Source organism: Polyodon spathula, chromosome 12 (assembly GCF_017654505.1).
Source record: "Polyodon spathula isolate WHYD16114869_AA chromosome 12, ASM1765450v1, whole genome shotgun sequence".
NCBI lineage: Eukaryota > Metazoa > Chordata > Actinopteri > Acipenseriformes > Polyodontidae > Polyodon > Polyodon spathula.
The window spans coordinates 2354496-2378850 of record NC_054545.1 but is presented as its reverse complement, the minus strand read 5'-3'; the positions used below and the strand labels follow the sequence as shown (position 1 = coordinate 2378850).

Below are 24355 nucleotides of genomic sequence, written 5' to 3'. Positions count from 1 at the left end.
AAGCACGGTTATGTGTTGTGCACAGGGCGGTCCTAAGACCACCCCCTCTCGTTTTCTCTCAGTTGTTTGTTTTGCAGGGAGGTTGGGGGTAACACAGAAGAGGGTATTTTTTTATGCCCCTGTATTAAATGATAATCTTCTTTCTGATTGTTTAGATTCCCCTCCGCCGCTCTGTTTTTGTTGCAGTTTGAAACGCCGTCGTTGTTTTTGTTGCTGTTGTGTTGTTGATCGTTTTGTTGTTTTAAATTGTTTTTTTTAATTTCCACAAAAATAAAAAAAAGGCTTTAAATTGAAAAAGTTAAGCCCTCTTCGTTTTTAAATATTAGCCGTTGTTTATTTTTTTTAAGCTGTATTGCTATGTTGTTGACAGACACCCAGGTCAGTTCGAGTGCTTGTACATCAGTGTCAGACAGCGCGGATGAGCCCGTCCGAGCCGCGGTCCCGCCGGCGGTGGAGCTGGGGCTGACGGTGGTCTACACCAGCCTCTACTCGCTGCTGTTTGTATTTGTTTATTTGCAGCTCTGGTTGATACTGCATTACGGCCACAGGCGCTTCAGTTTCCAGAGCGTATTTCTGTTCCTTTGCCTGCTCTGGTCCGCGCTCAGGACTACACTTTTCTCCTTTTATTTCAAAAACGTCGTCCAGGCGAACCAGCTGCAGCCCGTCCCTTTCTGGTTGTTGTACTGCTTTCCCGTCTGCTTGCAGTTCTTCACCTTGTGTCTGCTCAACCTTTATTTTGCACAGGTAAGTGGAGTCTTCTGTAATAATGAATATTACAGTGCGCGTTGTTATCCGAGCCCCCTTAAGTGCTGGAGGAGGGAGGAATAAATGCTGCAAAAAATAAGAATAATACATTCTTTACCCCTTTAGTTGATTTGGCAAAATACTTGGCAGTTTAAATAAATGACCCATTAGTTTTTGGAGTACTTGCTATGTAACCAGCGCTTCGATGCGTTGGCGTGAAAGGCGCTGTTTGTGTGTGTGTTTATGTACCGTGTTTCACCCCAGCAGTTAAGGGTTAATAATGTAATGCATTACAGTGGTGTTTTTCTTTGATATGAAAGCCATGATGTCATACCTGTTTTTAAAAAAAGTGCCTTTCTCAGCAGTGATAACTGATTTCCACAAAACCAAACGATACCTTCAGTGTCACATGACTATGAAACAATTGGCTTATTACTCATTTGCCCAGTTGCAACTCATATTATTGACTGGGAGCCTAGAGACGCATTGATTCAGCTAGTCACATGACAGATATCATTTCTTCCTTCCTGAACTAGACCAGGCTTTCCCGTAAGTACAATAGCAAAGGCGGAAAGAAGACTTGCATTGCACAGCAGTTTCGTCCATTCCAGATGTTATGACAAACTTGATTAGCTACAGCATACAGATAACCAGGTCAGGTGTGTTATTAAACTTGTAGTAAAACCAGGAATGGATCAGACTGCTATGCAATAGGAGAGGGACAAAGCACCAGGGTGGGAGATACTGTATACTGTAAGGGAGGCATTTACTCCACTCAAAAAGCTGTATGGACATTTTTTGTTCATTACCACGTGTTATACAATAATTGTAACAACTTTGCCAATGCCATGTGATTCCCAGGTCAAGTGTGATCTAATTCATTTGAAACGCTGTGACAGTAGCAGCTTCTAGTACATTATGTGATGGCTATTTTAGATAGAGATGTCTAAATACAAATAAAGTAAATATCTCCTAAATAAAGGAATGAAATCTAATGCTGCCATCATCACTCTGCTGTCCCAGATCCATCAATCAATCAACCCTAGGACAGCAGCCGTGGGTAAATCCATGTTAACCCTCTCTCAGCTCACCGTGGACTCTGTTAATCCCAGTAGAGGCAGAGCATTCACTAACTGCAACACACACGTGCATGAACCATAAATCACCTGGCAATCGAAAACCCAAAAGGGGTATAATATAATATAATATAATATAATTAATTATAACGTGAATGATGCTGCATCTCCGGCAACCCTTTGATGTCAACTGAGAAAAACACAATGTTTCATTCAAATGTGTTTATTTTTGTTTTGGTTTTTTTGCATTCTTAAATCCTAATCGGTCCATTCATATACAGTTCTAGGTAGATCCGATTCGTTTTTAAAACCTAAACACTTTGGGGGCAAGTTGAAAGCTGCCCACAAGCCTTCATGGAGTGCTGAAGGAATGCTGAATTGATTTGTGTAACGCTGCCCTTTTAGATATTGATGCACGGTGACTGCAGGTTGGCAGCCGTCATCATTGGGAATGGTTTTTGTGGTGTTGCTATTCAGCGTTGGGTTTAGGTGCGAGTCTGTACTGCAGACTCTTCCTTTTTACACACTACCCACTGCCACAACAAATGGTCCGATTTCAGGCCACAGCTAAACTCTGAAGACGCTCACAGTAAGTAAATAAGGGAAGTGAAACCGACCTGCAGCCAATCAGTAGAGCGAAGCCTCTGTTGACACAAGTGTCGACCGCAGAGAGTTACGCAGAAAGAGAACTTGAGACTGGCTTAGGGTTAAGTGATTGATGGTGCACACTCTCAAACAACTGATCATGTGTTCAAGACCTCCTGCAGTCAGTGTTAAAAATATATTGTCTACTATGCTGCTTTCTTTTATAAACCCATTTAATCATATTAGCATTTTCTATACAAAATCAGGATCATCTTGAATAAGGGGCATACCTGCTAGATAACAAAAGCTGCTCAACAGTAGTTTTTTCTATTTAATTTCTTTTCAGCTTAACTTGTAAAGTACTTGCACTGTTGTTGTAGACCAATGATCACTCAGTTTGATGTAATGCAGGCACGTGCACTGCGTTATACTAATATAAATGCAAAGTGAAATCATGTGTGTTGTTTGCATGTGATCTCAGCCATGAAAGCAGTGAATGAACAGGGTCCATTGGAGATATTATGAAAACAGGGCTGTGAGCGCTTTTATTTTAAAGGACTGCCTGTTTTTCTGTGTTGATTATGCTCCTTCATTATTAAGGGCGGTCCTGCACAAGGCTAATGTGGGTCTCATGAGTTTAAATGTAATCCCTCCACTTGAGGAATGCCACTGGAGTGAGCCAAAAAATAAAGTAAAAGCCTCCTTGTTAAGCTGAACTAGTCAGAGAACTAGTTTCAAGTGATTTTGAAAGTAGTTTTGCTGCAGGGTGCTGGCGGTGGTGGGATGTCAGAAACGTTTGTTCCAGTACTGGACAGGCATGTTGTTTGTGGTTTGCTTAGGGCACTGTTACACAGTGGCAGCGTTCTGCAGCGCACCCACAGGACAGACTGATTGAGTGTTTAGCATGTCTGTGTGGAGCGGCTTGTTCTTCTGTTTTTAGTGCACAGGAGTTCCTCTGAGTTGAGAGGCTGCTTCCTTTCTCCGGCAGTGACTGCAGACGACAGACCCTGCAAAGGCTTTGCATTCAGGGTTGTTTGTTTTACCTGGTTTTAGATGCCTGTAGCATATTGGACACATCACTGGATGTAGGACTGGATAACATCTAGCTTGCTTTAATAGCAAATCCAATAGACCTGCAGAGACCTAGTCCTGCCTTATCCTACCCTTTGGTCTAACAACAGAATGATTGATTTCCAACCTTGCATGCTCCGACCGCTCAGTCAAGCGCAGATCAATGCAGCTGATCTGAATTGCCAGCTTCGAAAAAGCTCTACATGCAAATAGTCTGATATTGTTTGATATCTGTTCAGATTGCCTGTATTGTACAGTAGTTTTAGCTGCAGAGATGGATGCTGCTGTCCCACTGCCCTGGGCACCTCTTCTATACCTCTAACAAGTGTTTCTCTCTCTCTCTCTCTCAGGTCATGTTTAAAGCCAAAGCTAAATATTCTCCAGAGCTCAACAAATACAAGTAAGAAAATTATTATTATTTTTCAAATGTTTGATGTATAATACCGTAATAAATGACACTGTACATTTTTGCATTCAGATTTGTTCTTATGTGTTTTGGAGACCCGGCTGTTTATCCATGCACTTATGAGAATGAGGTCCAATCTGTTTATTATGCAGCAGCTGGCGGGTGTGTTTCTTTTTTTTTTTTTCTTAAATGGGGGTCTCTTCTCCCGTATCTATAGTTCCAGGCTTTTCAGACACATAGACGGCACTCACAACAGCTGGCCCCATTCATCCCACAGGCTTGTGACTGAGAAATCCAGTAAACAGCTAGCATGTGATACTGGGGGAGCTGATTCGCTCTCTTTCCTCTCTCCTCTCTCTCTCTCTCTGCCCTGACTGCAAATTCAAATGAATTGAGTCGAGCAGCTCATCTAAATCTGATTTCCAGTGTGCTCTGCTGGCTAGACTGTGGCTGGAACAAAAGCTGCTTTTAAAAGCTCTTATCCCCCTTAATAACAACAACCTGGTCCAGTGGGCTGACTGACTGTACCCAGTCCAGTTTTAGTATCACACTGCTTCTTCCGGGACTAATATGCAGGGATTAGTCCAGTTTGCATGTTTGCTATCATTGTGTTATATATAGCGTCACAAACCCATTACTCAATTATAGAGATCCAGCTCTCCACAGGTGAGGGCCATTGGTGTTGACTGGGCTAATTTACCATTCTGAGAGAGACCACTGAAGAAACAGCTGCTGGGGTTTGTGTGGATTGCTGATCACCACAGAGGCTGAAAAGCAGCTGTTTCTTCACTCATTCCACTTGGAATGGTGAGTTAGTCCAATCAACAGCACTGACCCTCACCTGATTGTCAGCACCGGCTTTCCACGGAGAGCTCAGTCAATCAATCAATCTTTATTTTATATCGCGCCTTTTATAGTGGAGCACCATCACAAAGCGCTTTACAAGATCCATAATACTTCAAATACTGTCTACTTCATATACAGTATAGAAAATAAAAAAGCATACTACATTAACTACAGTGGAAAGTGCATAATGCATGATAGTAGCATAATACATGAAATAGTACATTAAATACAGTCTGAATAGCCTACTGGCAGCCTGGTCAGACTGTGGTCTGGGAGCCCTGTCTGATTGTGTGTGTTCCTCAGGGTGCCGCTGCAGCTGGTCTTCCTGTTCATGAGCCTCTTCTTCCTGGTGGTGAACGTGACGTGTGCCATGCTGCTGCAGGGCAGCGTGCCGGACGGGGAGCTCAGGCACGCCGTCCTGGCCAGGGTGCTCATCAATGACAGCCTCTTCATCCTCTGCGCTGTCTCACTCGCCGTCTGCATCTTCAGGATCGCCAAGATGTCCTCTGCCAACGTCTACCTCGAGTCCAAAGTAAGAGCCCCTGTAACAGGAGCTTGTCTGTAGTGCAGTTCGCTTAGCTTTTTCTTTTTGTTTTTTTTGGGGGGGGTGTCTTTTTTTGGTTTTTCTTTTTTTTGGGGGGGGGGGGTTTCTTTGGTTTTTTTTTGGTTTTTCTTTGTTTTTTTGGGGGTTTTTTGGTTTTTTTTTGGTTTTTTTTTTTTTTGGTTTTTCTTTGTTTTTTTGGGGTTTTTTTGGTTTTTTTTTGGGTTTTTTTTTTTTTTTTTGATTTTTCTTTGGGTTTTTTTTTGGTTTTGGTTTTTCTTTGTTTTTTGTTTTTTTTGGTTTCCTGAACTTCAGGGAAGCTTGTAGTTAACCACCCACTGCTGCAAACGGTGTCAGGCAGGTTTCAGTGTGGGATGGATCTAGCAACGGTTTTGGTGACAGGAATATAAAGCTGTCGATTTTTAAAGATAATAACAAACAAATTGAGTACTGAAGTCCTGGAACTTGGCAAGTAAAATTAGCTGCCTTGTGCTAGCATTAAATAATTTTGGGCTAGATAGTAGCTTCATTTTAATTTCATTTTTCATGATAAATGCATGTGTTATACTATGATTTACTATGATAAAAACAAATATTAATACAAAAAATAAACTTGCTCTTTAAACTTTGGAGGGTGCAAAGATACACAGGTCCCCAAGTGCACCTAGAAACGAGCACTGCAGCGAGTCACGGGGTCGAGAGGTCGCCGGTTTGACTCTTGTGCTGAATTATTGTGTTACACTGTGAGGGTCGCCTGTTGAGTCCCCTTAAGTCTGTAGCAGGTTGCAAAGAGACCGTCTCTGAGCTGATCCAGTGTCTCTAGCTCTATCTCTTTGTGTTTGCAGGGCACATCTGTGTGTCAAGCCACTGCAACAGGGGCGGCAGTGATCCTGCTCTACACCTCCAGAGCCTGCTATAACCTGGTGGTGGTGGCTCTGTCTCCCGAGGACCGGCCCAGCTCCTTCAACTACGGCTGGTACAACATCTCCGACCAGGTGGGTCCCAGGGGGGGTGCAGGGGAGCCACCAAAAGAGTGTTGCAGCCCATAGAGACTCCGGCTATATGTACTGTAGCACAAATGCTTGTGTAAACGGCTGGGCCCTCATGTTACTAATTTATTTCAATCAGTACTTTTGATTTAACTTTGATAGAGGACTGACTGCAGCTGCTTAGTGGGAAACACGCTTCTGTGTCTAAAGGCTGCACCAATTCCTCTGAGTTCATGTTATTTACTTGCATACACGCTCATGCTGCAGAACCCTGTCTGTCTGAACAAACCCTGCTGACCAAGACAAACAGCCTCGATTTTTGTTAACTGTCCGTTAATTGACCTCTTCCATTGTGTTTCTGATAGGATTGGTAACACCGTTTGTCTTTGTGCGCGTGGTTCAAGATAACCGTGCCTTTGTGGAGTGGTTCAGGGCACAGTTCTGTGAACTTTGGGCCTTTTTGTCAGGAGGAGATGTTGCCATGGTTACATCTCTTCTTGCATTCCTTTTATTTCTTTCTCTTTTTTTAAGTTTAAGATGAATAAATGTATCGTTTAGTTTTTGTACTATTTTCACTCCACCTTCTCGCTTACTCGTCATACCAGTCCTACAGTGCCTGTCGCTATCACCATCATTCATTAAAATGAAGAGCAAAAGGCCCACGCCTTCTGTGTTGATAACGCTGTGCAGTGATGGGGTTGCATGCGGTTCTGTGTTGATAACGCTGTGCAGTGATGGGATTGCATGCTCTTCTGTGTTGATAACGCTGTGCAGTGATGGGGTTGCATGCGGTTCTGTGTTGATAACGCTGTGCAGTGATGGGGTTGCATGCGGTTCTGTGTTGATAACGCTGTGCAGTGATGGGGTTGCATGCGGTTCTGTGTTGATAACGCTGTGCAGTGATGGGATTGCGTGTGGTTCTTTGTTGATAACGCTGTGCAGTGATGGGATTGCATGCGGTTCTGTGTTGATAACGCTGTGCAGTGATGGGGTTGCATGCTGTTCTGTGTTGATAACGCTGCCGCTGTTGCCTGTGCAGGCGGATGTGGAGAAGATCAGCGGGGAGGCCTACGTGGTGTTCGGGATCATCCTCTTCTTCTGGGAGCTCCTCCCTACCAGCCTGGTGGTGGTCTTCTTCAGAGTGCAGCGGCCCAATCAGAACCTGGTGAGATGCACTCTACAGGTCTATCCAGCCAACTGACTGACAGGGTGGGGCTACGTGCATCAGGATGGGGTCAATCCAGCCAACTGACTGTGACAGTGCGGGACTACGCCCCTCAGGATGGGGTCAATCCAGCCAACTGACTGTGACAGGGCGGGACTACCCCCCTCAGGGTGGGGTCTATCCAGCCAACTGACTGTGACAGGGTGGGACTACTCACATCAGGGTGGGGTCAATTCCTGTTAAATTCTAATTACTTTTTAAAATCAATTTCAAATTCAAATTCCAGTTCCCTTTTAATCAATTCCAACACATCATTGATCATAATTGCAATTGGCTGTATTCTGTTTAAAGAGCTTCTCAAAGTGGCAACACATTTACTTAAATTGAGAAGTCATTGTTAGTCAGTTGTTTGACTGCTTTCATTTGAAGCCAATTCAATCACAATCATTATGTCTCTAAAATACAATTTTTCAAAGAATTGGGATTAGAATTGATAAACAGGACTTGACCCAACCCTGATCGATATCATCATCTTCTCAAAAGCAGTAGACAGTGGCAACATCAGACATTATATTACATTTCGGAGGGTGTAAAGATGCACAGGTCCCCAGAGCGCACCTTGTAATAAGCGCTACACTGAGTCACGTGAGGTCGCTGGTTTGAATATTGGTTCTCTGGGACCCAGCAGGGTGCACTGAGTTGGCCTTTGCGCTCCACAGGGTTGCCATTTGAGCCCTTTTCGGTGCAGGTCGAGTATTTGCATTGATTAGCTGTGATGTGTGTTTCTCGGTTCTATACTGAAGCCTTATTGTTGTTGCAGACGTCCGGAGGAATGATAAACAGCCATAGTTTCAGCTCCAGAGCGTATTTTTTTGATAACCCACGCCGCTACGACAGCGATGACGACTTGTCTCGGAGCGTGGGATCCCGGGGAGAGAGGAACAGGTGAGAGCTTTTCATGGAATGACCCGTATAAAGGATTATTTAAAGAATATGTATTTGTAATATTGGTAGATAGAAGATTCTTACACTATGTTTGTTCTGCTCAGCAAAGTTTCCTGTTTTAAGTTTATGTATTAAAAGAATAGAAAGCTTTCCTCGTATTCTGTTACCTGGTAGTTTTTGTGATGTTTTTCTGTCTGTGTTTTCGCTGTGTTTTGCTCAGTATCCTGTCCTCCACGCCGCAGTCGGGATCCGGCTGGTACGGAACGATCCGGAGGAACGGCAGCTTCACTGTGGTGCCACACCTGCTGAACGGGCCCCCCGCCGCCACGGCCCCACTTCTACTGGCCTATGGCAACGTGCAGAACAGCCACCACAACTACTACTCAACACCGCAGAACCTCTGCTCCACTCCGCAGAACCTCTGCTCCACTCCGCAGAACCACTGCTCCACTCCGCAGATCTAGCAGCCCCAGCCTGCAGAGCCACACTTCACCCTGCAGAGCTCTGCAAACTAAACCAGCTCCCCGCTCTGCAGAATGTGTCGTTCCGAGCCGCTCTGGTCCAGGGGTAGTTGATTCATTAATATGAAGAAAATTCATGCTTACAGCAAGGTCAGGGTCTGGAGCAATATTTTTGCATGGACTGCTATAACCATATCCACAAACACACACACACACACACACACACACATAGCTACACAAATGGTTATATTACACATGTTGTTGCTGGTTTCAGAGTTCATCACTAGGTTTAAAGAATAATTTTTTGGTTTATTAGGAATCTTTTTTTTATTTTTTTTAGCAGAACTGCTTTATAATAGTCTGCCTTCCTTGCTGTCTTGTTACTGCATGAGTCCATTCAGAACATATGAACGGTCCGCCTATTGACGACCCCTGCTCTGATCCACTCAGCAAAGACTTGTGATGCAGAGTCAACTGACTACACTCCTCAGAAAGTAGATACTGCTAGGCTACCTTACTCAACTCTGCAAAACAGAAACTATGTTTCAATTCTGCTAAACCATTCTTCTTCTCCTCCACTTTGCAAAACTGACTGCGCAACCCCACGGAGCTGAACTGGTACCCTTGCACTCCACCGAACCATCCCTGGGCATGGGGGTGGGAGAGAGCGGACTTCCTGTAGCGTTTTGGAATGGTAGCTATGCCTGGAACAGTTTACAAGAGAAGAGTTTGTACGCTGACTCAACTTCCTTGTATCCAGGGAGTCGAGTGGAGATGAGAAATGAACGTTCCACTCTGAGACACCTGAATTCTGTCGTTGCTGAAGAGGTGTTTTGTTTTTAAACCGAAGAGAAGTCAGATCGCAGGTGTGGAGGTTTGTAGCTTTCTCTGCGGTCTGTCTGTCTGTGGTGTGTCTGCCTGCAGTGGCTGACCCCAGAGCTTCCTGTGTACCTTTACTGAAACAGTTACAAGCCGGGATGTGAACTTGCACATTCAGTCTACCACCCGTCCTTCTCATGGCTTCCCTGTTGGGTTCTTCTACATGTTTTGTAGGAATGTTGTGTACAGTACATATAAAAACTTGCCAATGTTGTCCTTGTGACCTGAGAAATGCACAGCCCGAGTTTCAGCCAGGCCTGTTTCTGGCGTGGGAAAGCCTGCATTTACTGTGCAGGGAATCACAAGGTGTTTCCAGCTAGATGTCCATGCAGAGAAACATTCCTGCAGAACAGAGAAAGGATGCAAGTCTCTTCAAGCTGGGGCCCACACTTACAGCAGCCCCCGCCACGAAGGAGCTGACAGCATCCTAACTCATTCAGGGCTGCACAAAAGAGGCTTCATTTGGAAGGGTGGGCAAAAGATGTGTAATAAATTGGAATTTTGTAGCAGTGCAGCAGAATTTAATTTGAGCGAGTCGAATGAAATGGCCTACTCAAGCAGCTATTTAAACTAACCAACAGGGTTTGGTTGTCAGGAATGCTAGAAAAGCATTTTCTTCTTTTTTTGCTTTATTTTTTTATCAGCTAGAAGAATGTGGCCTACGCAATTCGAGTAGAGACTCTTATTTGTCTCCCTACCTTATCGAAGGGGAAGGCTGGCGCAGATCAGAGAGGCAGGACCTGCCACCCCTGCCAGTTTAAAAGCATTGTGTGTGTCCATGTTCCACCCATGTTCCCTCGTGTTCCAGTTTACAGTGTTGATCCCATCACTTCAGAGCACCTGAAAATGTGCCATTAGAACAGAGCTTTTGTTATTGCAAACCAGTGCACTGTATGATAAAACAATAATGGATAAGCTAAATATCATACTGAGTACAACCCTGGCAGAAGGTTTGTCTTACCATTCCAAATGTGTCTTTATTACCATTTATAAATAATTGACAGCCTTTTTATTTAGGCTTTGTAACGGGGCAGCTTTCAAAGCAACTTGTTTGAAGTGATATTTTCAAGAAATGTTCTCTACTTGCAAAGCTCAAGCTCTAGCCATTCTTTTTTTTAGCAGCATGGTGAAAAGGGATTGTTGCAAGCAGCTAGCTGTGCTGCAGATTTACCAAACGTCAAGGTCCTTTTTGTTATTGGAGATCTGGACGTCTCAATTTGATTTTATGTGTGCAGGAAAGTGGGCTAGTGCAGTGTGTATAGAATGAACCAATCAGCATGCGGACCCAGGTCCCAACCTGATGCTGGGGGGGCCAATCAGCATGCGGACCCAGGTCCCAACCTGATTCTGGGGGGGCCAATCAGCATGCGGACCCAGGTCCCAACCTGATGCTGGGGGGGCCAATCAGCATGTGGACTCAGGTCCCAACCTGATGCGGGGGGGACCAATCAGCATGCGGACCCAGGTCCCAACCTGATGCGGGGGGGGGGCAATCAGCATGCGGACCCAGGTCCCAACCTGATGCGGGGGGGGGGCAATCAGCATGCGGACCCAGGTCCCAACCTGATTCTGGGGGGGCCAATGAACTGGGAAGTGAGAGTCGGGTCAAGGGTCAGGTTCTGAGGTTGTAGCTGATTCTTGCTGTGAGTTACTGAACAGTGTTTAATACAAGACAAGACAGTCACTAAAGAAAGAATCCCATTTTGAGCTTAGGGTTTTCTGTGGGTTCTCTTTCTTTCTGTCCTTGCATACAAACCGAACCCAAAGCTTTTTGTTTTTCCTTTTCATTTATTTATTTATTTTTTTTACATCGAATAGCGTTCCACTGTGTAAACTTTAAAAGAATTGACAGATTGTAGCGTGTGTGCGATGACTGTGGGTTTCAGCTGATGCTCAACTGTTTGCCTGTTTTGTGGTTTATTATTATTAGCTCTGGTGTCTGGTATTGAGCTCTGGTGTCTGGTATTGAGCTCTGGTGTCTGGTATTGAGCTCTGGTGTCTGGTATTGAGCTCTGGTGTCTGGTATTGAGCTCTGGTGTCTGGTATTGAGCTCTGGTATCTGGTATTGAGGTCTGGTGTCTGGTATTGAGCTCTGGTGTCTGGTATTGATTTCTGGTATCTGGTATTGAGGTCTGATGTCTGGTATTGAGCTCTGGTGTTTGGTATTGATTTCTGGTGTATAACATGGGGGTGGTTGGGGTTTTGAGAACACAGTAAGAATATTTTCATTCCTATAAAAAGCGAAAATAACTCTGTACTAACAAACATATCAGCATGCAATGCACAGTGAAAATATCTTAGCCTATCTTATTCTTAGTCTGAGAGGGCTAAGAAGGGTGTGGTTCTGTCCCCTAAGTACTGTGTTTCCATGGTGACGGGCCACCATGCCCTGAGGCTGAAATGTGATGATGTCAGCGTTTCGGTCAAGAGAAGCCATGTTTATACACGATTGAGATAGAGGAGAGGAATCATAAGATTGAGATAGAGAAGAAGAATCATAAGATTGAGATAGAGAAGAAGAATCATAAGATTGAGATAGAGGAGAGGAATCATAAGATTGAGATAGAGAAGAAGAATCATAAGATTGAGATAGAAGAGAGGAATCATAATCCTTCCAGCTCGATTAGTCTGAAGTAAGCTCTGGGCAGCGATGTTGCCTTCTTTCTAAAACTAGGTTTCTGCACTGCAATGTTAGCCAACCTATATTAGAGACGTATAGAGAGATTCTGATGGGCACCTTACACCAGGGCTGGCCAAAGTGGACCCTTCCACTCCTGGTCCTTGTTCCAACCCTGTACTAAATCGTTTCATTGAACTAATTAAACCTCCATCCAGTCCCTGAAGTCGTTCATTATCTCATTGTACCTGTTAAACCTGGAGTGGAACGACCCTCCAGGGCTGTGATTGGACACCCCTGCCTTATGATATCAGAATATGTTCTCTGTTGGTGGCTCAGTAATGTCTCGAGGCTTATGAAATCATGGAGCCAATTGGCAACACAACTCGCATGCTTCTGTAGGAGAGTAAAGCAGCCACTGTTCAAACACCTTGGGGTCTGAGCCGCTGTGCAGGATCCTCCGCATCCTCTGGTGACTAGGCTGGGGACCCTGACTTGTAGCACAGCATCACTACGTTCCTTACCTTACCCTGGATCAGTAGAAAATGCTTAAAAGAAACAGTGCAGAGTCCCGGTCAGCCCTCAAGTAACCTTAGCACCTTCAATAAGCACTTGGCCTTTAATAGCGGTCTGTCCTCGCAGCTCTGCAAGCACTGCATATGTTACTGTCTCTGTCATTCCTGAACTCATTGACACGGTAAACAATTCAGCATGGTCACCCCCCCCTCACCCTCACCCTCACACTAACTGGTACAGCTCTGAATTGATTAAATCAGTGCAAACTCTTTGAGTTAGCTGGGTGTGACTGGAGCTCAGATTAAAGCTAGTTCTGAATCAAACTGGAGAATGAGCTGGCATAGATAAAGCTGTGTTTGCACAAACCTCTTGAGGGCTTTAAAAAGTAAACAAACAAACAAACAAACAAATAAATAAATAAATGCGGGGGTTGCAGGTTGTGTCTTTCCCTCTTAGGTAAACGCAGTGTATTTCGAGAATGTATTTTATAGAATCAGTTGGAATGCAGTTGTCTGGGTTTCCAGTGAAGTAGTTTGAGGATAAGAACTTATTACATTCAAGGGTTATTAATAATGAAACTTATCTGCCCCTCTTTGGAATGGAAATGCCCTGGCTAATTCAGAGAGTAGGGTGTCCAGCTCACAAGCTCAGCTGCTCTCTCACAGGTTCCACTGATACCAACGTTTTGTGACTAAGGGAACATGGTTTATTTTAAAAAATGTGACTTTTTAGGAAGAAATAAATAAGAATCTGCAAAAAATAAGCGTGTGGAGGAGCCGGGCGGGCTGAGGGAGCTGCTGTGTTCCTGTTTAGACCGTTTGTAGGGTTATCTATTTATTGATTCATTTATTTATGCGTTTATTGTTGTTCAGTTTCTCACAGGCTGGTCCGCTGCACATGTGCAGGGCTTGAGGGTGCTGTGTCTTGTGGTACGTGATTCTCCCATTTTCATCTGAATGCACTTTTACTGTGATTTAAAGAATGTACGTTCGTCTTGATATTTTAAAATGCGAATAAAACTGAAAAGCAGAGAGGAGAAAAAAGCATTCCTCTTGCACAGAATATTCCAAATTTAAGGATGTTCAACAATTAAAAAATAGAAAGGGGTACGTGCCTCGGTTTGGGGGATCCAGTCCTCTTGAACGCTCTGCTTTCAGTCGGTTTTGTTCATTGTTGTGCCAAACTTAGGACAGCGGGAAGAAAAAGAGCTGCCGTCCTGATGGCTTTCAACGCAGCGGAGAGTGTGCTGAATTAGATCTGGAATTTGAGTGGGTGTCTGGATGCAATGCCTGAGGGCTGTAGCACCGTGTCCAGGTTTCAGGTACTAGCAAGCAATGCAGCTTTAAAATGTACATCATTGGTACAAAAACCTGGACAGCTTGTGCCTTAGGGGCTGGGTTTGGGCACCCCTGTTCAAAGAGGCCGGTGTGTTTATGATGTGATAAACAAGAGTAGAAAACTAGTCAACACATTCTTCTTTGAATTTTCAGAGACTGTGACCATTTCATTTTGCAGGATTCAAGTTATGTCCCATTTCCCAATTGGGAATAGTGTATAAGTTAGGTGCAGTATTTCAATGTTAGTAATGAAACTGAGTTGGCCCTTAAACAACTATTTATTTCTATATATATGTTTGTTGTTTTGAAAGGGGCTGCGTTTCCACTGCCCAGATCCTGCTCTCTGTGAGCAGTGACTGCTGGCCCCCTCCCTCGGCAGGAATCCGTCTCATGTAGGTCTTGTGTGGAGAATGCTTAGTAAAGCATTCTCAGTGCAGGTCGTGTGACTGCACATGACGTAGCGTTTTTCCAGAACAGTAAAAAAGTGTCCCATTCCTGACCTTTAATATTGCACCCCCCCCCCCCCCATCTCCCATCTAATGAAATAACGATCCTCTATGAGGAGGCGTCCTATCTGGGCAGTGGAAACTTGGATTTCACATTTCTTTTTACAGTGCAATAATTAAACTAAACATTTCACAGGACCACTACCGAGGTGCCATAGGGACCAAATATTGAATTCTACTTGCTTGCCTAACTGTTGAACTGTGATAATCCGAGTGTTAGAGAGCTCGACTGGTTTTATTCAAGTCAAAGTACATCCAAAACCCTTAGGTGAGAGGCCGCTGTCATACCATCAGGCATTGCTGCCCTTTCTGGATGCCGCTATCATACCATCAGGCATTGCTGCCCTTTCTGGATGCAACTATCATACCATCAGGCATTGCTGCCCTTTCTGGATGCAACTATCATACCATCAGGCATTGCTGCCCTTTCTGGATGCAACTATCATACCATCAGGCATTGCTGCCCTTTCTGGATGCAACTATCATACCATCAGGCATTGCTGCCCTTTCTGGTTGCTTGGGGAGGGGGGGGAATGTCTGTTCCTTGTGCTTCCCATGTACTATAGTATCATCAAGGTGATCAAAAATTCAAACATTCTCAAACCTGTACAGTATATTCCCAAACTATATGCTATGTATTTAAAATGTTAAGTTGTTTGTTTGTTTTCGATTTGTGTCCTGAGGAATGTAAGAGATTTATCTAGATTTCTAGTTTCACTAATCTGTATGCACGCATTACCGTGTTTCAATAAAGTTTTATTGCACTGTTTTAAAAGGGACTGTTCATTCTTTTAATTCAGGAAACTGGTGCTCAGGCAGAGTATATTCCAAATCCCTTCCCTTTTTAATTCTGCATTGTGTCCATTCTCCTCACTTTAGCACATATTCACACCAGTTTGCAAATGTGCATTTATTATTATTTTGTATTTCTTTCTTAGCAGATAACTGGCAGTGTTACAAAGCAAGGTACCACTCCATGCATGCATCCTTCAATTTAAAACATCACTGTTTTGTTTCTGGTTGTGTAACACTAAGTTTAATTTTCCGTTCATACACTCAGTCATGCCAGTCTCATGTCTGGTGCAAAGACCTTGATAAAGCAGCCCTGTGCAGCAGTCTCTGCTCTTCAACACTCCACAGGGGCAGCAGGATTGCTTTTACAATTCCTACAAGAAGATTCCAAGCACTTCATAATGATTTCATTCAGACTCGGTCCCAGAGAGGCTTGTACTGCCCTGTCTCTCCAGCACAGCCTGGTAATGTTAAGCAGCCCCCTGCCTGTGAAGCCAGGCCCGCGCAGCCCTGCGACAGACAGCGTGCAAAGGAGTTTTTTTTAATTTTATTTTTTATTTGTTTTTTCCTATGTCACTTTATACCGTTTCTATTACAGAGTGACACCATGCTGGCTTTAAGCTAATGCAGACAGACGGGTTGTTTGTAAAGTCTGGATGTGAAATCTAAACAGGACCATCTGCTTCTCCCACTGACCACTGCTACCCAGACCCAAGCTGTCAGGGTGAGGCTGCAAGATCACATCTCTGCATGCAAATCAATTTGAAGTTTCTCAAAAACAGTTATTGAAAAGAACAAAATGCCTTCATGGATAAAAAACATTTGATAAAAAAAAAAAAAAAAAAAAAAATTAAAAAATGTTACAGACTGCACTCTGCAGGAAAGTCAATGTCCCGTCTCTGCAGAGGCATGTCCTGGGGCAGCCACATATAAACACTCTACAGCATGAGTCTGGCATCACTGCAGGTAAACTTACCCCTGTGAAAAAACGATGCACAACATTTACAAGCAGCAGCCTGAACTTTTATTATTACTATTGAAATAATTGGTTAATTACCACCTTTTTCATTCAGTGCATTTGAAAAGCTGCCAACCACAACCATCATTTATTAAAACAAACTTAATTAAATAGGATGCATGTGATAACAACAAACAAAAAGCTGTATTTGATTATACAACATATACACAAAAAAAAGACAGATAAGTACTCTTATTTTTTAAACAAACCAAGAAGGCTCTTTCAGTGCAGGAGGATCTGCCAGACCCTTGCAGCACCATTAACCACAGGTTCAATACAAAGACACAGGGACGTGATTACTGTACACAATTAGATCTTCATCATGGATCCTTCGTTTTAATGATACAGGTGCAAAAGAATCTCATACACGTCATCCAATCTCTTTCTATAGGTTACTTTTCTTTCTTATACAGTGTATGGCACCCTCTAGTGGTTGATTAATGCAGTATCTGCTGTTTAAAATCAGAGATGGTCAAACATGAGTTTTCCACAGATCACCAGTAAACCTGCCCAGTTAATTCAAATTCCACAATGAACAGCAAGCAGCTCCCTAGCTGGGAGAGGCAGGACCGGGGCATTTCAAACACTGGGAGTTACAAAATTAAAGGGTAGGATGTTTCATGTTCAAATCATTGATCCTGCAGCAATGCATTTACATCACACACACACAACACACTTCAAAAGCCTTCTTGAATCACCTCCTCACCCCGACAATCATGCAAAACAGAAAGATACGAGACCTCCTCGGCCTCCTGTTTTCTTGAGGAAAAATAAAGAGGAAAGGAGTGTTTGGAAGGCCTGGAATTCTTCAGTTTTCCGTGTCCATAGCGGATGATCCCTCACTGTACCTTCGACAGCAGGCCTCGGAAGTGCTCGAGTTCCTTTATACTCGTTGAAATTCTACCAAAAAGATGAATAAACAAATATAAAAAAATCACCAGGGCACAGCATTTATGTAAAATAAAAAAAAAAACACCACACACACACCTCAACAACAACTTCACAGCAATTAGACAGCGCCATTGTCTGGAAGTTTGCAGACAAGGTCAAAGACCAAGGTAATTTCTTCCAGTATGTATATGTGTGTATGGCTGGATGGATGGATAGATAGACAGACAGACAATAGAGGCTAATGCCCCAGATAACATGTACTGATGGGTCCACACGGAGTGGGGCCTGGACTGCATGCTTTACCTCCCAAAAGCGTTGAGGAGCGCCACAATCTCCTGCCTAGTCAGCTGGAAGCTGGAGTGGGATGAGCCAGACTCCTGCAGGGACTCAATCTGCCTCTCAGAGAACAGAATCTTCAGAGCTGTGCCCAGGCCCTGGGTCTGGAACCACAAGCACAGCACTCAACCACAAGCACAGAAACACACAACCCAACCCAACACTCAACCACAAGCACAGAAGCACACAACCCAACACTCAACCACACAACCCAGCACTCAACCACAAGCACAGACACACAACAATCAGGTAAGCAGCGATTCCCTTTTAGATGTTAAACTTCAATTTGCACCGTTTTTTGAGTGAGTGTTAGAACGCAGGTAATCAACTCTGGGACACTGAATTGCTGCAGCTAATCTCCTCATTTCCATTCCTTTCTAAGGGAGCCAGGCAGAGACCAGGGCTGTGTGCTCCTGCTGTACCTGCAGTTTTCCCCACAGCCTGCACTTGAAGCAGCCGACACAATCCATGATCCGGGAAATGTTCCGAAAATGGAAGCGGAAGTCCTCCTGCAACAGGAAGAAAGATTCCATGAGATCAGCGAGCGTGTCCCCAGGCCAGCCCAGCCCATGAGATCAGCGAGCGTGTCCCCAGGCCAGCCCAGCCCATGAGATCAGCGAGCGTGTCCCCAGGCCAGCCCAGCCCATGAGATCAGCGAGCGTGTCCCCAGGCCAGCCCAGCCCATGAGATCAGCGAGCGTGTCCCCAGGCCAGCCCAGCCCATGAGATCAGCGAGCATGACCCCAAGCCAGCCCAGCCCATGAGATCAGCGAGTGTGTCCCCAGCCCAGCCCAAAGCTGCTGAATGCTCCGGACTTACCTTCAGCTTCGCTGCTTCCTTCTTATCCCCGGCAAACATTGAGTTTTCGTCAAAGTGCAGAGGAAAAGATCTGCAATGAACAGAACATAGAAACAAAAAAACAGACAACAGAAAGAGCATTAAAAATCAGGCACCAGAAAGAAAACAACAACACTGAAACGTTGCATTTGTGGCTCAGTTCAGCGATCAGACCTGGTGCTTGCAATCTACGCCGTGGCGCTGGGCTCTGAATACCGTAATTGTCGGCGGTGTCCCGCAGTGCACTCACTTGGCCAGGCGGAGGAGCTCTAGCAGGAGGTCCTTGTTTCTGCTGTCTTGGGCGGGGTCCCCGGTGTACAGCAGGAAGTCGGGCCTCTCGAAGAAGGGCAGCACCTTCGACAGCGCGCGCAGCTCAATCAGGAACAGGAAGTAGAGGTTGCGCAGGCGCAGAGGCCCCTCCCCCTCGGTGAGCACCGCGTCGAAGCGCTGCTGGAACTCGCTGACATTGTGACCCCACCGCTGCCCGGACCAGTTATCTGAGCGCACCAGGGAGACGCAGGGGGACATCAGGATATGCTTTCTTTTAGTTCACTTGTTTTAAAGTGAATTCAGGAAAGGCAAGTTACTTTAGAACACACCTGAAGCATCCTCGTACCTGGGTCACACTGCAGGTCACAATGATCCAGTTAAGTCCATTTGCTAATGCTAGAATGACCCTGCCTCTCACCTGAACTGCAGCAATTCAATCCTACATGACAACGAACACCAAGCCTCGCGGCTCAGCGGTTTTTCTCCCACAGTTTCAAATACCAAAATAAACCAAGCAAACCCAACTCAACAAAACCAATTCTGACACTGCAGTCGGTCCAAGCCACTGGGCTCCAGGACAGCAAGGGTTAACAGAAAGATCCAGCTCAAAGGGGGCCTGAGAAAGAAGGATAACAAAGAAGAAACTAGACCCCCTCCCCCCCCCCACCTTCCAGCAGGTATCGGGCACTGAGATGAACATTGATGCTGGCGTGCAGCCCGGACAGGAGTCTGAAGAAGGCTCTCTTCTCAACACACAACCCTGAGGAACAAGGAAGATTAGACTTGATTCAGTGGTCAGTATTTCTATTAGTTTTCCTGCGTGATTGTATTCAGTGGTCAGTATTTCTATTAGTTTTCCTGCGTGATTGTATTCAGTGGTCAGTATTTCTATTAGTTTTCCTGCGTGATTGTATTCAGTGGTCAGTATTTCTATTAGTTTTCCTGCGTGATTGTATTCAGTGGTCAGTATTTCTATTAGTTTTCCTGCGTGATTGTATTCAGTGGTCAGTATTTCTATTAGTTTTCCTGCATGATTGTATTCAGTGGTCAGTATTTCTATTAGTTTTCCTGCGTGACTGTATTCAGTGGTCAGTATTTCTATTCGTTTTCCAGCGTTATATTATAATTGGTAGTTCAGAAGCCAGACTCTTACTCATTAGAGACATGTGTGCACGCTGAACTCAAATAAGGACGAGAAGGTTTTAAAATGAACTCCGAAGGTTATGAGGAAACTGAACTCACCTTCTAGCCAGCTGTAAAATAGCGTGCCTGGAAAGAACAGCGAGAGACACTCGGATTAAATCAGTGATTGAACAGCAGTTCTGATATTTCACAATCTTCAGACTGTCTTACCTTCAGCTTTTCCTGCAAACAAAAAACAAGAAAATGAATACAACAGTGCTTCACTTCTCTTATTTCCGTTTACTCCGAATACAACATCTATTTCTTTTACACGAGATGTCACCGTGACTTTTCATTATACCCGGTAACATTTCACAGGGAAAGTGGACAATGTGTCGCTATACCCGGTAACATTTCACAGGGAAAGTGGACAATGTGTCGCTATACCCGGTAACATTTCACAGGGAAAGTGGACAATGTGTCGCTATACCCGGTAACATTTCACAGGGAAAGTGGACAATGTGTCGCTATACCCGGTAACATTTCACAGGGAAAGTGGACAATGTGTCGCTATACCAGGTAACATTTCACAGGGAAAGTGGACAATGTGTCGCTATACCCTATACCCGGTAACATTTCACAGGGAAAGTGGACAATGTGTCGCTATACCCGGTAACATTTCACAGGGAAAGTGGACAATGTGTCGCTATACCCGGTAACATTTCACAGGGAAAGTGGACAATGTGTCGCTATACCCGGTAACATTTCACAGGGAAAGTGGACAATGTGTCGCTATACCCGGTAACATTTCACAGGGAAAGTGGACAATGTGTCGCTATACCCGGTAACATTTCACAGGGAAAGTGGACAATGTGTCGCTATACCCGGTAACATTTCACAGGGAAAGTGGACAATGTGTCACACACAGTGCGTTAGCTGCATAGCTCACCTTGGCCAGACACCAGAGGGTTTAAGGGTCTCCTGACAGCAGCTGGCCTGGTGAAAGAGAAGCACAGTATTATTAACAGCTCAGCTCAGCTCCCTCTGTCTCACATGCTGTTGAAATGATCCCCAATTCCCGATACACACCGATTACAGGAAGAGCTGGAGTCATGCAAACAAACAAAATACTGAGAAAGAAAAACACTTAAAAAAAGCAAAATAACCACCAAGGAAGCAACAACCAAGACTAACAAATACAATAAATAAAGGTGGTTTACTGATCCCATCATTAACATCACCAAGTACAATTCTACATGGTGTGTTCATAAGTGTTAATGAAGCAGTATTCTCATGAAACTAGAGTCCTGCATACATCACAGAAAGGACCAAATACCAACAGCTGCGCTGCACATCGCTGGCATCACGTTGTACTTCAACAGTTTTGTGATGCGTGGTACGACTGTAAAAAGACCCTGAAAAGACCCTGATGGCTTTTTCCAGCCTCCACGCTAAAGCTAACAGCTCCTGTTGGGGTGAGTGTGGAGATAGGGACAGTGGGATTACTTGAAGCAGTTTTCCTCGTAGATGCTGTTCCAGATCCTCCAGGCGGCCGGCCCCTTGTATCCAGTGAATCGCTCCGGGTTCAAAAGCAGGTCCACGTACTGGGAGTCTGGAGACTGCTCATCTGCACAGGACACACACACACGTTTGATTAAACAAGCAGCACTGGACACAAAACAAACAAATCCTTCTGAACTCAGATCGTGAAACAGTGATGCTTTGGGGCGTAAAGTGTTGAACCCCCAGATCAATCGGGGAGCACTCTTGTTCCTAAAGAAGGTTCACAGACACATGCTGCTCCGAATCAGGCCCCTTGCCCCTCCCACTTCCCCACCCTAATGCTCCTTACCGTCAGCCTCACAGAAGCGGTCAGCTGTGTCATCGTGTCTGCTCCACTCCAGCATGGCCTGACGAGTCTCCTCACTGCAAACAAAGCCAACAAGGGCAGGGTGAAGAGCACCAAACACCTTCCTCCTCAGCGTGGCGCTTGTGTGCACGCTCCAACTCAGGGGTGAGTGGCAACAAAAACACGCTGACCACTCTGTGCATTTACTTTGGAAATCCAAAGTCGTACTTGTTGAGTCTAAGACTTTGCGAGCACAAAGCCATCCCCAATGCAACAATGACCAGCGCAGTTTAGCTGACAGCAAGGTGCTCTGCATTTACCCTTCAAACTGGAGAGAGAGACTCGAACCAGCACTCGAGTCATTTATATGGCATTGAACCCTTTCCTCACCTGAGAGAGCTGTTGACAGCTCCAAGCTTCTCCGCTTTCCCACACTCCTCCAGCTCAGCCTGGGCTTCTTCAGAGTACTGCAGGGAGAAGAGAAAAAATCTATATATAAACTATATTAAAATCAACCTCATCTCAAAATCTGACACCTCTAAATCCATTTCCAAAGGTGTTTCTGCACAGAGGAAGAGCTCCTGTAGGCTGCATATTTGGCACAGTTTCTCTGAAAGTCAGTGTGAATTGCTGCAGATTCTGAAGTGCCGAAGACTGCGAGAAAGGCGCATGCTAGGAGCTGCTTGCAAAGCCACCTTAAATCACTTCTGGTGAGAAAGGTCAGTCACTGATACGTGAATTAACATGAAGAAACACTGGCATACTAAAAAAACACTGAATAACAACAAATACCTTGAAAGTGTCTGATTTAATCCCATCAGGAACTTCATTCTGGAAAACAATGACACACATCAGTTCGTTAGAGTAACAAACCCTCCTTTTTCCTGGAACAGCCCCACTCTCTCTGGTTCAGGCTTTGGGAGATCAACGCGAGTCCTCATGAGACATTCTGACATCTTGTAGACTCCAAGCCCTGGAGTGTCCCCTCTTGAGGACAAAGCCAGTGTGCTCCCTGCGATGACCACAGAGGACGCTATTGTGAGCACAGTGCTCGGTACTCACCAGTTCACACAGCTTCACAGCACAGTGTCTTATCCCACAGTGGCTGTTGTCAGTCCAGAAAGGACACGGCTTATTAAGATTCACCTGCACAGAATCACAAGGAGCAAAGCACGATTAAACCACAATCACACAGAAACAAAGACTGAAGCCTGAAACAGATCCATTACATTTGATTGCTCGCTACTGTGACGCTTGCAAATCATTCCGAATGGCTCCCAGTTGCTCCAATTTTGAGATTTGGCAACAAAACTCGGATTCCTTAATTCAGAGGGATTCCAGACACCATGTGTAGCAGGTAAACAATAAGCAAGTAGGCTCTGCTCACCTTGTAAAACCTGAAGTAATCCGTCTGCAGGAGCCTCTGTAACTTTGGGAAGAGTTTGTGGTTGTTGACGTGGTCGATGGTCTCCACGTCACAGGTGCAGTCATCCAGGTGACCTGTAACCTGACCCCAACGACAGACTGCTGACTTCAACGTGTCTTTATTATTATACAATAAAACACAAAACTGTTCAAATTCCTCAAAGTGCACACTGTATGACTAATTAAACCTGTAGTGTTTAAAAAATACAGACATCATCAGGGTCCCGGTGAGCCAGAGCCTAACCCAGCAGACACAGGGCGCAAGGCTGGGCTACACTCCAGACCGGAGGCCAGTCATCGCGGGGAACCACACACACACACACACACACACACACACACACACACACACACAATTTAGAGTGGCCAATCAACCTGAACTGCATGTCTTTGGACTGTGGGAGGAAACCGGAATACCCAGAGAAAACCCACACGAACACAGGGAGAACATGCAAACTCCACACACAGACTCCTCGGCCGGACCCAAACTACATACATCGGGGATAAAAACAAGACTCCCGTTGTAGAGCAGTGTGATCCACTCCTGGTTTTACTGTGAGTTTAATGTGACACACTTGAGCTTGTTACCTAGCACTGTGACTAATCAAGCTCCTAGTAAAAGATTTTAAGCAAACTATATTATTATACATACTGTTCACAACTCGAAATAGCATTTTCAATTGCAATAGTTATTATTACCTGACAGAAGCACCTGTGCGCGGCAGATCCGGGGGAAGATGCATCCGGACTCGGGTCCTGCTGCGAGGTAATAGTACTAGCGCCCAACAGAAACAAGAACAACCCGATTACATACAAAAACGAGGAACCCATAGCCGCTGTAAACTTTCAAAATGAAACGCGTTTCCTCGCTCGGACACTTAATAGGTCAGTCCGCGTCTTGTTTAAACGTCGAATTAACAGCTTGGCGTTGTTTCGAGAAGCTGTGGAAAATCTCCTTCTACGTGTGCAAGTAAACTATTAGTTAATAAAACGTCTTAGAAAGTGGACTGAATTTCCAGCGACCCGCGATGTAATTCGTGCAACCGCGGAACGAGTATCTAACTGCGTGTGCTGTCTCTTCCTCTTGCAGATGCTGCGGACGTGAACTACGTGTCTCCAGCCCTGTGCGCACTGG

The 24355-nt window shown here is 44.9% G+C and overlaps 2 protein-coding genes across 2 annotated transcripts; one reads left to right on the top strand and one right to left on the bottom strand.

Annotated features, from left to right (window-relative positions):
* Window positions 1–75: 75 nt before the first annotated feature.
* Window positions 76–11088, top strand: gpr137c (G protein-coupled receptor 137c). The gene is made up of 7 exons (XM_041264973.1): window positions 76–744; window positions 3827–3876; window positions 5032–5260; window positions 6115–6264; window positions 7298–7423; window positions 8244–8368; window positions 8589–11088. The coding sequence occupies exons 1-7, from the start codon at window positions 358–360 to the stop codon at window positions 8830–8832; spliced, it is 1311 nt and encodes a 436-aa protein (XP_041120907.1). The 5' UTR covers window positions 76–357; the 3' UTR covers window positions 8833–11088.
* Window positions 11089–16477: 5389 nt separating this feature from the next.
* Window positions 16478–24355, bottom strand: ero1a (endoplasmic reticulum oxidoreductase 1 alpha). The gene is made up of 16 exons (XM_041264972.1): window positions 23920–24355; window positions 23186–23305; window positions 22861–22944; window positions 22591–22629; window positions 22189–22265; window positions 21802–21875; window positions 21456–21576; window positions 20899–20945; window positions 20181–20192; window positions 20070–20096; window positions 19495–19587; window positions 18808–19054; window positions 18540–18609; window positions 18144–18230; window positions 17689–17825; window positions 16478–17394 (listed from the first exon to the last, which is right to left on the bottom strand). The coding sequence occupies exons 1-16, from the start codon at window positions 24049–24051 to the stop codon at window positions 17334–17336; spliced, it is 1428 nt and encodes a 475-aa protein (XP_041120906.1). The 5' UTR covers window positions 24052–24355; the 3' UTR covers window positions 16478–17333.